The 17322-nt window shown below is 38.4% G+C and overlaps 1 protein-coding gene across 1 annotated transcript; it reads left to right on the top strand.

The window, feature by feature from the left end:
* Positions 1–3120: 3120 nt before the first annotated feature.
* Positions 3121–15039, top strand: ctbs (chitobiase, di-N-acetyl-). The gene is made up of 7 exons (XM_067432034.1): positions 3121–3329; positions 6386–6524; positions 7113–7321; positions 7407–7578; positions 10113–10210; positions 13281–13442; positions 13666–15039. Exons 1-7 carry the CDS (start codon positions 3213–3215, stop codon positions 13879–13881), a joined length of 1113 nt encoding a protein of 370 aa, XP_067288135.1. The 5' UTR covers positions 3121–3212; the 3' UTR covers positions 13882–15039.
* Positions 15040–17322: the final 2283 nt, after the last annotated feature.

The following is a 17322-nucleotide window of genomic DNA, read 5'->3' as shown; positions in this document are numbered from 1 at the left end:
TGATACGCACTTTATGGCCACGTATCATACGCACGCCAAAACTCATTTTGGCGTAGGCCTATACATTCCACGAGATTGCAAACTCGTACTATTTATACGCATGACCATGAGATCGTGTTGTTGTTGTTTTTATTATTAATCCTGACTTTTATCTAGATGAAAACATTTGTGATGATGTTCATTAATAGCTGTTCTTTTTTGCCATCAGAGGAACATAATCTGTTTGCTGTGTCAGTTCTGTTTCATTTAAATCTTCCTTGTGTTTTAATTCTCTTTAATTTCCTCAGTGGTAGCTCAAATGTCTATTTCAGATTAGTTCCCGCTGCTGGTTTTATATATCTGTTAATGATATTACATGTTGTCATAGAAACACCACACTGCTCATTTAAATGAGCTTTTCCAGTTTTCATTGGCAAGAAGGATTATGTGGGTTGATTATGTTGTAAACATATCATATTGTAAAATAAAATCAGGATGGTGAGAATTATCATGTTATCTGCATCATTTCTAAATTGTGTCATCTTGTTGTAGCCATATAAACCAGAAATAACTGATTTCTAGCAGTATCTTGCATTTTTACCTGACAGTTAATTTAACAAATGTTTATTTCAAGCAAGGACTTTGAATATTCAATTACATTAGTTCTGTTAGACTTTTACCATAGAAATTATATCCCTCGTCTCCTCTAACAATAAAGAATTAGGTGTGCTCAAGGATTTGAATGTGGTGGTGTAGTTTTTAATTAAATATTGTATATTTTTATCTCAGGAAGGCAGTATCTTGCCATTAATGTCAAAAAAAGGCATAAATATAGTCCACAGAATTCACAGAGAAGAGTTAACTTCCCTGTTCACATATGAGGAAGTTCAGGGTGCTGAATAAACTGAAACCAGTATAATGGCTGATACAGCTATAGATGCGGGTTTCTCCAGCAGAGGGCGCACCGTGGCTCATAATGCCCCATTCACACTATGCGTGCTTCTTAAACCGAGTGCTGCATCCTACAGAGACTGCGTCTTTCTTAGTTCAAATCTTTCTGAGTCTTGTGCCCTGTGTCATAGTCAGCAATTAAAAGCTAGAATGAGACATCTAGTAGGTGTGCATTAGCCTGACAAGCCAGACCCACATCAAGATGTTTGGTCTGGAAACTCACCATTGACAGGGCTCAATCTGAGGGGTGGGATAAACGGTTGTCTTTCAAACTTCCTCTGCATGCAATAGGATAGCGCTACAACCAACAAGAGCAACGTGAAGCGGAGCTTTTTTAGAATGACTTCAGTGCCGTTCTTTGTTCTTTTCTCAGATAAAAGCTGAACTCCAAGTCTTCCAGAGTCACGGTCAAAGCTCATTCGAAAGACCGCCATTCGCCAGCTTCTGTGTTGTTTACTAGTCTAGTAGCACGCAAGTGCAATTCTGCTGTCATTATGTTAAGCCCTGCCCACCGACTCTATACACGATGTGATTGTCTTGTGCAGTTTTTACAGCTCAGAAGTGTATTTAGAATCGTTAGAGCATACTCACGGCAGATTAGATTTGCTGCCGCTAGGGTGCGTCTAGATTTAGGCTAGGTGTGCATGGCTATGTCACACAAGTTCCCACCACCACAGTCACAGCATGACACTTCAGAAAAATACTTTGTATTACAAATCTCTAACTGGCTTTACAGTACAGTGATTTACAGCCGTCTACTTAAATTGTTAGCAGTTTAGTGTTAGGTGATTAATTTACTGCAAAACTAACATCTATGCTTTCATGTCCAAAAACATTTTTTTACTAATATATTTTATTATATCTTACATTTCATAGTAAACTCAGACAAGTTCGTTTTTTGTCGGTTTATTTTCATGAATTGGAATGTGTGCAAAGGATTGTGGGTGTGAAGGATACATCCAAAGCATCCTTCAAAACAAGCAGAAGGACATGAAACAAAGTCTGCCTTTCAAGGATCCTTCAAATTGAGATGGCTTTCAGTCACGTTTGATGACATGGCAGCTGAGTTATGCTGCCTTCATATAGGATGCAGCCTTCCATTTGAAAAACACCCTCTAGATCCATTTTGTGTGTCAAACAGTGATGGTGTTTTTTGTGGGCGGAGCCTGTTGCAGAAAATAACAGTTATGCCATAGCAATCTGTGGAAGTTTATACTATAACAGGCTAAAAAAAGTTCATTTCGAGTTTATATCTTTTTTTAACTTTTTTTCTTGTAAATCCGAATTTATATCTCACAATTCTTAAAAGGATAAACAGAATTGTGAGATATACTCGTTATTCTGTCTTTGTTCCTCAGAATTGAGAGTTTATATCCCACAATTCTCCCACTGAATCATTCTGAGCTATTCTCAAACTATTCTAGAACTGGTCTGATTTAATGCCTGCATCCTATTTCAAAGGATACACCTTCATACGCCTTGAAGATCGGACTTGTTAAATGCAATGGTCCAGACTTCTTGTTGTCTGAAAACAAAACATGGTAAACAAACTGTCTAAATATGTTCTTTTTCTGTATTATTTATAAATATACTAAACATAATCCCAATAAATCTTGTCGTCAATGGTCCGCAATAAATTTTGCTGTAGGCAAGGGTGAAACGGCTGCATCTGTTGTGTGCTCCTTCAGTTCATGGGACATGAAGGATTCAAATCCACAACCAACTTGAACCCGTTGCAACCCCCCTCCCCCCAAAACAAACAAACAAACATCCAACCAAACAAAAAAACCTAAAACAAACAAACAAACAAACAAAATAAAAACTGAAAAACGGTTAATGTGACAGCATCTTCATTGTTAAACCCGAATAGAATAAAAGAGTAGTAACTGTTAATGCATTTATTATATTTATTTAAAATGGCTTTATTTAATAATTATAATTTATCAGTATGATTCAAAATATATATCGCCATGCATATAGACAGTAACAGATGAAAACACAATATTAAAAAAAAAACATATATAGTATATAATAATATTATTACATTTCATGAAATCACATTTCATGTCATGGGAATTGTGTTATCGAATCAGACCAATGAAAACCGTTTGAGACAGTTTACCCCGCCCCCTTTGTCACTCGGTTTCTTATGTATTTCTAATCTATCACTTTCATTTCTTTCGTGTCACATGCTAGTATTGTGTCTGTCTGTTTTTAATTTCCAGACAGAGCAGAAGTGCAGTTTTTCATTACATTGTTTTAAAATATTTAGCATCAAAACAATGTGGATTTCAGTGTCACTGTTGGTGCTGACTATGTTCGCACAGGTGTGGTCCAACGTTTGTCCATGTGCACGAAAGGAACTCTGTCAACCCATTCGATCCCAACCGGCGTTTGAGGTGAGTGATTCACCCTGACCCATCCAGCGATCCCGATAGCGTTGCACTGTAATGTCATTAGCTGTGTCCCAAAGTGAAGGGTGCGCACTTCGAAGGCCATGCACTTCGAAGGCCAGACCAGGCCACGCCTTCAAAGTGCACGAAGTGCACGAAGGGCGAACCGAGAGACAGGGTTGCCAGGACTGAATAATAAAACCCCTCCAATTGTTATTCAAAAGTATCGGAATCACGGCCAGAATGGACCAAAATATCCCAAAATGCGGGGCGCGGGCAGTAGAAATATTGCTTGAGTAAAGACAACTTAACCTGTGGACTATAGGCTACAAACACCTCAAAGCAACAGTAGCCTAACAGTAGCCTAAATGCAACCCCATTCCAGACTTGGCAACAATGAACCAAAGCGCCGTTAATGGACTAGCAGGTTCTGACAACTGACAGCGGACGTTCGTGAGGCGATCTTAAAAAGAGAAATGGAGCATATACTACTACTACTTATATATATATATATATATATATATATATATATATATATATATATATATATATATATATATATATATATATATATATATATATATATATATATATATATATATACTTTTTTGAGCTTTCTATTGGGTTTTGACATGCTTCAAAGCCTGCGACGATGGGCTGGACCATAAGCATGTAAATCTGTAGCCGGTTAAATATTGTCAAATTGCAAATATTATTTAACAGTTTATTTCTTATGTTAAATGTAACTGTTACAATATATTTTAAACATTTAGCCTGTCCAAGTTTTTTTTTTTTTTTTTTTTTAAGTAGGCCTACTTATTTTTATTCAACTCATCATCTCAGACTCAGATGCATTTTTTATGGCATGCCATGCAGCCGTCGACCGATTCGGCCCCGCAAAGCTGCGGACAGTGGAAATTTGCACTCATCCCAGAAGATGATGTCCCGCTCAGGCCTTACCAGAGTCTCTATTGTGCATTATTCCCCATCCCGGTCCAGCTCCAGCTTCTCCCGCTCAGCGCAATGAAAGTGTTGCAAAGTGTTTTCTTTTGGTTTGGCTGATAATAAAAATGTGTTGTTTCTAATGTTAAACTTAAGTTATTTTATTGGTCTATAAATAGGCTATAGTTGTAAAAAGCCTACGTAGGCTAATAGACCAGTTTATTTTCATTTACACATTTTAAATTACATGACAAGAAAATATATGTATAAACATAAATGTGTTTAATGTAGCTACAAATTATAACGTGCATTACAAAAATAAACAATAGCTAGGCTATAGAAAAAACACTTCTCTTTAATTTAGCCTACGTTTGAAGTTAACGAAAATGAACAATATACAGCAGTTCGTTTAATTTACAAATAACTTGCATAAAAAATAATAAGCTAGCCATTTAAATAGTTCTGTGTCGGCCACGCATTCAGCCTTTGGAGGATCGATGTTTCGTTGACCGTCGTCAGTGAACATTCATTCATTCAATCATTCATTCATATAAAAAAAAAACACTAGCATCTAAGTCAGCAGTTTTCGTTTGTTTGTATTTTTTCTTATAATTCTGAGTGACAGATGTCACATTTGATTTAGCCTATTTTTCTGTGATATTTGTTTTAGTTACGGTGTTGACATAGGCTACAGCCTAGGCTGTAAGAAAAATAAATGATTGCACGGACAATTCCTATTCAGTGTCTCTCTTTCTGTAAGGGAAATTTAAAAGATAGATCCTGGAAACAAAATCTAAATTTAGCTGGATCAGTCGGGTCGGTAATAAAATAATTTATAGCGGGTGAGCACGGAGTGAATTTTGCGCGAGCGGAATGGTGCGGTGCGGAATAGCGGGAGCAGGACGAAAATACAGCGCCGCGCAGATTATATTTTGAAGGCTATTTAAAGAAAGTGTATGTGGAAAAAAAGAAACAGCGAAAAGGGTGATAATGGACTGATTCTTCTTGCGATAATGGTTGAGAAATAAATAGCATTTAAAAATTGGGAAATTAAAGTTTATCTTGCTCAGGGCAGGGAACTGGGAACTGTGTGAATGCACTAACGTTGGACGTTTTATTTACTTCTAGCGCTTGCTGTTGTGTTCAATAGTACCCAGGCTACACTTGAGTGCACCGACCGCTACCGTCTTTAACTGGAATCTGATCGAGTGCCGCGGGAATGCGGACCAGTCAAATCCTGTAGTCACCAGTGTGCTATGAATTCTGGGATAGGGAAGGCTGCGAAGTTATGGGAAGGTCCCATCTGCTGTACCCTTCCTTTGCCTGAGAACCGAAGGGCGCATTTTGAAGTCGCTCATGAATTGCGGCAGCCTTCGTCGCACCGCTGTGACGCAATCGCACTTCAAATGCGGCCTTCAGAGGTGCAGCTTTCACTTTGGGGCAGCCTACGTAGTGCCGCTGTGACGTAATCGCACTTCAAATGCAGCCTTCAGAGGGTGCAGCCTTCACATTGGGACAGTCTTCGTAGTGCAGGTATGACGTAATCACACTTCAAATGCGGCCTTCGAAGTGCGCGCACTTCACTTTGGGACACAGCTATAGTGTCAACTACAGACACGTAAAATGTCTGAACTGTATTAATAACAAAATATGAAAGTGGCATTTACAAATGATGTTATCTTTTTTTCTCAATGAACCCTTTCTGATTAACCTTTTGTCTTGTAATGATAATAATAATTTCTTAAAATGAACAAAAATACATTATGTTGTGACATCCAGGGTCTAAAACCTGTCCTTTTTTGAGGAGTCTCTGTAGTAGAGTTTATCTGTGGCTCATTTAGAAGTAGCCTAAACCTAAGAAAAAAAAGAAAAAGAAAAAAAAAACTTTTCTAACCTTAATTTATTTTTTTGAGCTCACAGTAATAATTACGTTTTCATCGCCAATTTACTGCACTCTGTTATACTCAACATTTGATAAAACTGATTTGAAGAGAATAAATTATAACCACAACCACATTCAATTTGTTTAATGTTTGACAGAGTAAAATATACTGTTCAACACATGTGATAAAGGCTTTAAAAAAACAACCTTCTTACACAAACATTTCGTTGTTTTTCAGGTTTTTGTATTTGATGTTGGGAAAAAGGCTTGGAAGTATTATGACTGGACCAAAGTGACAACGGTTGCAGCTTTTGGAAAATATGATACTGAACTCATGTGTTACGCTCACTCTAAAGGAGCTCGATTGGTCCTGAAAGGTAGTGTTTGACTGGACATTATAGCAACATTTTCTATCTTTTATAAGCATGATGTTACATTTCATGTAACACTTCCATTTCAAGTCAAACACTTTTTGAAAAGCATGTGTTGTGCTTCCTCTTGCAAGAATTCCATGATGCTGGTGTATTGTGGATTATTGCCAGGGATTTGCTGTGTAGTTTTATTGTGTTACAGGCTGTTCTGTTTCTTTTTTGATTGCTTATTGCCCCAAATTCAAAACAGCCACCTGCTATTATCTATAATATTCAAGTCTGTTGATATGGCCAGGATTCTTCCTTCAATATAAATCTATTGATATACTTGTTTTGTTGTTTCACGCCAAAACAAAAACATTAAAAATTATAATACACCTATTCTTAACAAGCCACATGATATGTGGTGTCATTCTTGTCTTGGCAATCTATGCTAGGTGCTAGGCAATAAATGTGCCAAAGTACTTAAGGTTGGGTGTTTCTTTAAATCACTAATCCCAACGTATGAGCAATAGTAACAGTGACTTGAGGAGTGATCAAATTTACAGACATCAAATCAGTTGTTCTATGTGATGGATTAAATGTTCTTCACAGGAGATGTGCCACTCCCAGATATTGTGGATCCAGTAAATAGGACAGCTTGGATCCAGGCAAAGGTGCAGTTGGCAAAGAGTCAGTTTATGGATGGAATAAACATTGACGTTGAGCAAGCGGTGGAGACTGGTTCCCCTGAATACTATGCTTTGACAGCCCTTGTCAAGGAAACCACTGAAAGTTTCCACAGAGAGATCCCAGGTTCTCAGGTAAGACATCATATACTGGGAAATTATCTCAAATAGGCACTTTCAAAGCCCCTGACATACTCTGTCTTCTTATCTTGAATCATAGGTATCATTTGATGTGGCTTGGTCGCCCAAATGCACCGATAAGCGTTGCTATGATTACCTTGCCATTGCTGATTCATGCGATCTCTTGTTTGTTATGTCCTATGATGAGCAAAGCCAGATCTGGGGTGATTGTATAGCCATGGCCAATGCCCCCTTCAACCAGACATTGACAGGTAAGTGATCAAAAATGTAATTTCACAAGGCATTTTAATAAATCACTTTTCCCCTTTAGAACTTTTAAAGATTGCAAAACCTGAACAAAACACATTTTTTTGCTTGAGAGAACACGTGTTCTACAATGCCAATAATCTTTTTTGATGGCATTTCCAAAATGTCTCTGTACATCACTGCATTTTAATGAGACTTTTGAAATGCACTGTTTGTATTTCATTCTTTGTACAACAGTTCCCTAGCTGTCAGTCATTGTGTTGTGCCTGTACTGATACTAGGGGTCACACTTGGGAGCCTCTAAACATCTCTGATACTTTAAGAAAAGGTAAATGAGAATCTACCACTCTCCTGGACATAAAGGTATAAAAGGAGATGGTGTGCATCTACTCATTCAGATTTGTTCTTCAGAGTGCTTGTTATATTGTTGAGGGAATCTATATGACTGGTGTTTACAATGCGTTGCAGCAGTCTCTCTTTCTCCAATGCACAGATAAGTGCAGAGTGCTCCACTGGGTGCTTCTGTAAAATGAGCAGTGTCCCTTAAAAGAGCAAGCACAGACGGATAATGGCTTTTTAAAGATGTCTTTCTGTCTGTGTGTTTCTGTGTGCGATTAATATCTGTTGTCCTCGGATTCCCAAAGAGCTCAACCTCACATACTTGGTCTGTGCTTACGCTGAGAAAGCATAGTGAATGGATCATGTCCTCATTGTGAGAACAACGTTGTGTTCTCACAACACTCTTTTCTGGTCAGAAAAGGAGTCACTTTACTTGCTTCCCATCTGTGATGCACAAGACTGTGGCAGCAAGCGCTGAGAGCAACAATGGAACAGTCATTTCAGCTGGGTCAATATACTCACAGGCCTCCCATTCCTCGTTGTGCCCGGTGGAGTTCATGGATGAGTTAGGTGGCTTGTCTTATGGCAAGCCTAATTTCTTTTGCGTTTGTCTATTGCAGCATCGGAAGGTGGGCTTATGCCTTTAGACGCTGAGTACTCAGCTGGACTCCCACCCATGGGTCCGATTGCCCAGTCCAAGTGCTTGCCTGGGCCTCAAGGGGATGTATTTACACTTGTCCAGTTTGGTCTGAAATGCGACCCAGACCACCTTCTGAATTGGTTTGTTTAAGTGATCAGATTTAAATCCCTCTCGAAAAAATTCTGGAAGGCCTCCACATCTCATAGTTTCTTTTAATTAATGGATGTCTAAAATATAAAAAGTAGAAGCCTAGAAACATGCCCAAAGCCCGGCCCGCATGTGAGGTTTGACGTGAAAATTGACCTGAATGCCAGCCTTAGGGGCGTAAATAAGTCGGGGGCTGTCAGGCTCAAGCTGAAATACAGGGCTCTAGTGCCTGCTCAGGTGCCTGGACAGGACCTCAACTGCTTTGGCATATCAACTGCCTTGAGTCCCTAGGACAGAACACAGCGACTGTTGCGTATATAAACCGGTAGGGTTTACTCTCACATCTCATGTTGCAGCTCGCCCATCTCTTCTTTTGGAGTCAGTAGGGACTAAAGTCACTGCGGGCCTCTCATTGAGCACACCTTACTCTGTCATGATGAGTGGCACTCCAGGGAGAGTGGGGAACTTACCCCTTTTATGTAGCTTAAGTGGTGAACTTGCTAGCATTGCCTCACAGCTTTGTATTTGCTGTGTCCTCCATGTTTATATAGACTGCACAGAGAGCTTTAGATGCTTGGAGCAGCTCTTTGTCTGTTTTTAGGAGACAGCAGAACGGGAAGTTTGTCTCCAAACAGAGGATGCCCTCCGGATTGTAGGTGTCATTGCTTTGGCATACTAGACACAAGGCATGGTGTGCCCTTTATGAGTGTGAGCACAATTCTGGGCTCTATCAAATTGCACCTCTCTAAGAGATATAAGTAGAGCAGTAGGCTGGGCTACACCCAATACCTAATATATTTAAGTAAGGTCCTTAACAGCCTGTCATGATAGGTGACATTACTTGCATGGGTGTTGGGAAGGTTACACCATTGCAACAAGTGCTGACATCTGCACTGCCAAAACCTTCTAACTTGCTTCAGCTTGTTGTGGCATTTTACATGGAGAGTGTCCCCCAGTGTCAGTACATTTGACACATCACTGAAGTGACTGACAGATAGGGAATGTCTTGGTTACTATTGTAACCTCTTATGGAGGGAATTGTACGTTTTGTCCCACCTGGCACAATTTTGAACTACCTGCTGAAAGGCTGGGACTCACTCTCGACTCTTCAGCACAAACCTGAATGAGTGGATGCATGCCATTTACTTTTATACCCATATGTCCGGGAATGTGGCTCATGCAAATTCCACTCGCCAATTATCATTGATTCTCAAAGTATTAGAGGTGTTTGGGGCTCCCAAGAGCGACCTCTAGTGTCAGTGCATCGACACAATGTCTTGTACCCTCCATCAGGGAATCGAGGTTACAATAATAACAAAAATGTTGGTTTGACCATAACCTTAGGCAAATTAGGCCTGTTTTCATGTTTTCATTTCAAAATGCAAGTCTAAAGTTGAGAAATATGTTTTTTAGCCTATGATCAATACATCAGTATGAACATAGAGCCAAAGAAACTTGTGATGGGTGTTCCATGGTACGGTTATGACTACAGCTGCCTAAATTTCTCAAAGGTAAGCAAATTATTTTCAATATTTTCAGTACTTTATGAAAATCACAAAACTGAACAAGAAATAAATTGTGAAATGCAGTGCAATAAACAAATAAATGTCAAAGCATTTGGTAGTTAAAATGTAAGTGTTCTGAACAAAGTTGGCAAAAAAAAAAAAACTTGCTTTGGGAAAAGAGCCAAATAGAACTAGCCTATACTTGCAAAGTTTTTTTTTTTTTCCAAACACTGCTCAGCTTGTTGTGCTTGATTTGACCAGAGAGGCCTGTCATATTTCCTCTCTGATTAGCCACTGTGATTTACATATCACTTCTTTTTGAACATAGTGTTTACTTCTACAACCTTCCTTGTTCTGGCACCAGATCATCTTCTGCACCTGCAGTGATTGTGATTTCTTTCACCACTGATGAAGAAATTGTATGAAACTTAGGTTGTACTGTGTAATGTGCATGACTTTTATTTTTTTAAGGTGAGAGAGGGTTAAGTTGTAAGTTTTTTTACATCCTAGCCCACATGACAATTTTGCCATTTCGCACAAATGATTATGACTTCTGTTGAGAGCAGATTGGGCCTAACAAGGCTTAAAAACTTGTTTGCTCATCAGCCACGCGCGCAAGAGCGCTTTAAAAAGCCTTTAATAAATGCAAGTTAATTGATAAATGAGTTGTAATGATGAGTTGTAATTTCGTGATACGACGGTCTTGGCCTTTCATTTGGCTGTAGGCTGAAATTATATTAAAACCACCAAAGTGGCTATTGGGAGTTGTTGTATATCTGTTCTTAGTGTAGTCATATGTCTCTCATACACTCTGCTGAATTAAATCAGCCTCACACTTGACAGTTTTTTTGCATGGCAACATTACTTATTTTCTTCTCATCTCTTACACGTAACTTCCGGTCCCATAATGCATAGTGCGCTTAGATCTTAAAGATACAGACCATCATACTAATATATGACATCCCCTCCAAAGTCGGATAGAGACCTTTAACATTTAACTGTTGTCTCTTTACTTTCTAAACACACACACACAAAAACATGCTTATCTATGATTTTCACATTACTTTCTTATTATTTATCAAATCATGAACAAGTCAGCAGCATTGTCTACATCCAACCTGTACTGACGAATTTAACCAATGACAAAGTCTGCAAGTTTTGGAGGCAACTTCTTTTGTCTTTGTGGCTTCACATGTCTTTATGACACTCAGCTGTAAGCACAGGTTTCTGTGAATCTTCTGACCATGTCTGTTGGCCTGAGTTTGTTGCACATTCAACCTCAACCTAATGTCTTGCTGCTTTGTTCATTTCCTTTCTCCCTCCACATATTTCTTCACAAAGATTGTGTTGCGACTGTACTGGGCACTTAACAGTTTTGTTCCCTGCTTTGATGACGACCAAATGAGGTGTTGCCTCGAAAGGTGTGGTAAACTTGTCAGTCTTTCCTGCCTTATCAGAACTCATCTCCAACGACTACATCTGAGTATTCTGCTTTACGCTGTTCATCTGCATACAGCTTATACTTCCCTTTTTTCTCAGCATCATGGTCTGGAACTTCGAGATCCTTGTCCACTGATGTGAGTTCAGGAAGTTTACCTCTCATTTTCCGTTTAAATAGAAGTTCAGAAGGGCTTTTACCTTTTGTGTTGTGTACAATTCCTCTGTACACTGTAGCGTATTCCCAAAGCTCCTTTTGCCAATCAAGTCCTTCTGACTGTGCGATTCGGATTCATTTCATGATAGAAGCATTCTGGCGCTCAACTTAACTGTTTGCTTGAGCCCATTTAGGTGTGGTTTTCAGGTGTCTGATTCTATTTTCCTCACAGAAGCTCTTGAATTGGTCTTATTTAAATTGAGGGACATTGTCTAATTTTATTGTTACAGGAAGTCCATGTCGGCTAAATATGTTCTCCAGGCTTTCAATCACTTTTGCGGTTGTGGTTGATGTCAGAATGTCATACTCGTAATATCTACTGTAGGAATCCACCACAACTAGGAGGGAGTGTTTTGATGGCAGGGGACCCAGTAAATCTACTGCCAGGTCTTGCCATGGTCCATCCGGCAATGGTAAAGGCCGCAGTGGTTCTGGCCCATCTGGACGAGAGACAATTTGACAGCCATGGCAAGACTTACAATATCTCTCGGCAGCCCTGTCCATGCCATGCCACCATACTTTGGTCCTCAGGTGTTGTTTGGTCCAGACAATACCGCTGTGTCCCTCATGAGCAATTGCCAGTGCTCGCGGCTGTAGTATTTTTGGAAGAACAATGCGCGTTCCACATAAGGCTAGAAAACCTACCACACACAGCTCACCAGTAACAGCTGCGTATGTCATACAGTTTTTAAAGTGTCCACTTTCCATAGCTTTTCTCACCTCTATCAGTTTTGGAGTGACTTTTTGCGGTCTGTTATAGCAGCAATGTTTACGCCTATCTTCAGTACTCCCAAGTTTCATGGCAGTCTCTCTCCCAAAAAAATGTTCTCCCATCACTATATTTTCTATATTAACCAGGTTAAAGTGCAGCCTATTTCTTTTGAAAATCACTTTATTCCTGAATAAATCACATGTAAAACTGTCTATCTAGCAAGAAGTAGGGATGGGGATATGGCTAAAATCCTATATCATGATATTTGTAATTTTCACACAAACATTATACATCATGATATTGTAATTATTATTATTTTTAAATAAGGAAATAAGGTTGTTACGATACCAAAATATTAGAAACTAGTTCAATTTCTCTATTCTCAAAACCTGTTTCGATACCACAGCAAAAACTAATGATAGGCTAACTAATGTAAGTAAAAAGCTCAAGCAATATTAAAGACAAGTAAACAGTAAGGAATACAATACGAACAAATAGAAAAAATGACAAACAATTGCACAAATAAATACAATTGGACAAAGAAAAAATTAATAAGTTAGGTGGTTAATTTAGGCCTTCTGCCAAACCCATCGATTCTAAACTAACCCTTTAATGTTAAGTAGATTATGATGAGTTTGGTAGACAATAGAATAGAGAAATTATAATTGCTTTAACTGATATTCTGTCTGGCACTCTCTTTATTTTAACAGGATGGAATATGTACAATTCCAAAAGTGCCATTTAGAGGGGCTCCATGTAGTGATGCATCCGGCAAACAAATTCCCTACAGCATCATGATGAAACAGATCAACAGCTCAATATCAGGAAGACTGTGGGATGAGAAACAGCGAGCCCCATATTATAATTACAAGGTTTGGAATTAATCAAGGTTTTGAATTAAGGAATTATTAATTCTAAATGTCTTATCAAATGTTTTATTGCAATATTTTCTACAGTATAAAATACATCTGTACAAACAAAATGCAATTTCAGTGATCAGTTATTCATTTTAATGCAAGGGATATTGAGTAAATATGAGGCAATGTATTTAAGACAGACATGTTATATTTTCCCTAAAATTCATATGATTTACAGGACATAGAAGGCAAGGTCCATCAGGTATGGTATGATGACCCAGAAAGTATTGCTCTGAAAGCTGCCTATGTGGCACAACATGGTCTGAAAGGAATCGGAATGTGGAATGGAAATCTCCTGGACTACAGAGGTGATCCAATCGCCCAGCAGCAGACCGTGGACATGTGGAACGCCCTTATACCCAAGAAACACAAGGAGTCTGCTGCTGTCTCATAGTTTTTTCTTTATTCACATATGGTCTGAATGACAGAAATAGTGCTTACAATAAATATTTTTCATGTTTATGATTCATATGATTATTTTATTATAAACTAAATAAATGTCACGTTCCTTGTCAGCAAGCCTACAAAAACATTATATTTAATTAAACTTTAATTGACATTGAAACATTTATTACATGTAATAATTAGCATGAACATCATTACCCTAATTCAATACTGCAGATCATGATTCTAAATCAGTATACATCAAGCAATATGTTTGTTTTTCTTGATAGCTCATTGTTAAGACTTTTTGGTAATTGTTTTGCAAATTATAAAAATAATTATTTTTGTACCCGATATATTAAAAGTAAAGTGAAGTACTTTTTTGATGTTGAAACCCATCTTTACATGCAATCAATTAGAAGTCAGACATTCATGGTGTCTGCAAAATGTGTAAACACTGTGATGCTTTCAAATCATTGCTCTACATCCTAAGCTCAACCTTCTGTTTGCCTGATCATTGGAGGACAGAGGAAGTGTTCGGGAAACTCGTTATTTTTAGTTCATTTGGTGTCATAAATAGTGCAGAAATTACATACTTAATTTTTAAACATCAAAACTAAACCCACAAAGCAGATATACTATTTATACATCACTGAAATTTGTCAGATATCTTAAATACATCTTTTGTGCTTTATGTAAATGTAAAAAAAGTATTTTATACAACATTTCATAATTGTCAGTGAAAGATGAGTCACAAGTTTTGCAAATAGCAAATATACATGTATTTTTCATATACATGTAACTGAGCTCTCTTTTGCATCAGTTCTGCTGTCAGGGCTGGTAGTTTTGTGGCAGCTTGCTTTCTCAACTAAACAAATAAAGAAAAATAAATAAAGTAATGAAACAATCAACACATTTAACCAGGACATGTATTTACTTGATCTCTGTAGCCAGTTTCATTTGAACATCATCCACATTTTTCCTCAGATTATCAATTTCACTGCTCTCTGTCATAATCTGTATTATCAAGTCATTCTTTAAGAGCAAAAAACAATGTTTTTGCTTTAATTAATTATAATATGAAAATTTCTTCCCTGTGGAGTTCAACAAATGAAGGATGATTGGGTCATTCGTTTTCTGAAATGAATGTAATACAATTTTTAAACTATCTTCAACGTTGTGTTTGATGGTTTCTTTGCTTGTACTCGTTATTTTGCACCATCTCTGACTTGAAGTTGTTGTTGCATTTTACTATAGCATGCGTGAAGCTCCACACTCTTAAGTGTGTCCTCCAGAAGTGTTGTTGCCTTCTTACTGTCAAAATAAGGTGTGGACGGAGGACCACCAGATCAAGACCCTGTCATGGCCAGCACAATCTCCAGACCTGAACCACATTAAAAACATCTGGAATGTGATCAAGAGGAAGATGGATGATTACAAGCCATCAAACAAATCTGAGCTGCGTGAATTTTTGCACCAGGAGTGGCATAAAGTCAATCAATCAATCAACTTTATTTATATAGCGCTTTTACAATCACGATTGTGTCAAAGCAGCTTCACAGTGTCAAACAGGATAATATTGCGACAAAATTAGATTTGGCTGTACAGCCGTACTGGAGAAAACAGTGATGTTATCAGCTTATTTTAATTTATCATATAGCGACAATGTTGGCAGATCAGTATTATAGTTTATAGAATTAAATAAGACCTAATTCATATATTTTATTTGTATAATAAGTTGAATAACTTTAATCATATTTTTAGTGTCCCCAACTGAGCAAGCCAAGCCAAAGGCGACAGTGGCAAGGAACCAAAACTCCATCGGGGCATGATGGAGAAAAATAAACCTTGGGAGAAACCAGACTCAGTCGGGGTGCCAGTTCTCCTCTGGCCTATTAACACACCGTGTAAGATTATTATTCTGGCAACCTTACAGGTCGGAAATCATATTAGATCGGATTATTCAAAATTTTCAGGGTATCACGGAAGAGACAGATTTATTTAGGATGGGGCGTCAATTACACAAGAGTATGAATACATGAAAGATCGGAATTATTGCGCCGAAGACGGGTTTTGAGCATGTCGTGCCAGTGAGGCAAATTCGGAGGAGACACCATTTGACACGGCTCAGCAGACACTCCAGGATGCGTTGGTCATGTCCAGGCAGGTCCACCATCCGATCCGGACAGGGCCCAGATCCGGGATAAACCTCGGGATAAACAGAGAGACTAACATTAGCGTAGATGCCACTCTTTTTATGATGTAACGAGTACATCAGGTGTTATGGGAAGTGTTCCCGGTTCCGGCTGACCTAGTTAATGCAGCCTAACAATCAGTCAATTGAATTGAATAATGAAAGTTAAAAATGTTCTATGTGTATGCCATAGTAAAGAGATGTGTTTTTAGTCTAGATTTAAACTGACAGAGTGTGTCTGCTTCCCGAACAATGCTAGGAAGACTATTCCACAATTTAGGAGCTAAATAGGAAAATGATCGACCGCCTGCAGTTGATTTAGATATTCTAGGTATTATCAACTGGCCAGAGTTTTGAGACCGCAATCGACGTGATGGGGTATAATGCGTTAAGAGCTCGCTTAAGTACCGGGGAGCTAAACTATTTAGTGCTTTGTAAGTAATAAGCAAGATTTTAAAATGTATGCGATGTTTAATAGGGAGCCAGTGCAGTGTTGACAGAACTGGACTAATATGATCAAACTTCCTGGTTCTAGTAAGAACTCTAGCTGCTGCATTTTGGACTAGCTGGAGTTTGTTTATTAAGCGAGCAGGGCAACCACCCAGTAGAGCATTACAATAATCTAGCCTTGAGCTCATGAACGCATGTACTAACTGTTCAGCATTTTGCATTGAAAGCATGTGCCGTAATTTAGATATATTTTTAAGATGATAGAATGCGGTTTTACAGATGCTAGAAACGTGGCTTTCAAATGAAAGATTGGTATCAAAGAGCACACCCAGGTTCCTCACTGACGACGAGGGCTTGACAGAGCAGTCATCAAGTGTTAGACAGTATTCTCGGTTACTACTTGTGGAGCTTTTCTGTCCAGTAATTAAAAATTCAGTTTTATCTGAATTAAGTTGCAGAAAATTACTATTCATCCAATTTTTTATATCAGCTATGCATTCTGTTAATCTTGTGAATTGGTAGGTTTCATCCGGGCGTGAGGAAATATAGAGCTGAGTATCGTCAGCATAACAATGAAAACTAACGCCATGTTTCCTAATGATATCTCCCAGTGGTAGCATATACAGGGTGAAAAGCAACGGTCCTAACACTGAGCCTTGCGGTACCCCATACTGAACTTGTGATCGGTGTGACATCTCTTCATTTACTGCTACAAACTGATAACGGTCAGATAAGTACGATTTAAACCATGCCAAAGCAGTTCCACTAACGCCAACATAATTTTCGATTCTATTCAGAAGAATATTG

The sequence above is a fragment of the Pseudorasbora parva genome, chromosome 22 (genome assembly GCF_024679245.1).
Source record: "Pseudorasbora parva isolate DD20220531a chromosome 22, ASM2467924v1, whole genome shotgun sequence".
Taxonomy (NCBI): domain Eukaryota; kingdom Metazoa; phylum Chordata; class Actinopteri; order Cypriniformes; family Gobionidae; genus Pseudorasbora; species Pseudorasbora parva.
Note: the sequence above shows the minus strand (reverse complement) of the source record. Positions and strands in the feature narration are given on the sequence as shown.

Excerpts from the sequence above, each read along its gene's own strand:
- ctbs (XM_067432034.1), top strand. The coding sequence starts at position 3,213 with ATGTGGATTTCAGTGTCACTGTTGGTGCTGACTATGTTCGCACAGGTG. Across the intron at positions 6,525-7,112 it reads AGCTCGATTGGTCCTGAAAG|GAGATGTGCCACTCCCAGAT; the intron begins GTAGTGTTTGAC and ends TGTTCTTCACAG. Across the intron at positions 13,443-13,665 it reads CCCCATATTATAATTACAAG|GACATAGAAGGCAAGGTCCA; the intron begins GTTTGGAATTAA and ends TATGATTTACAG.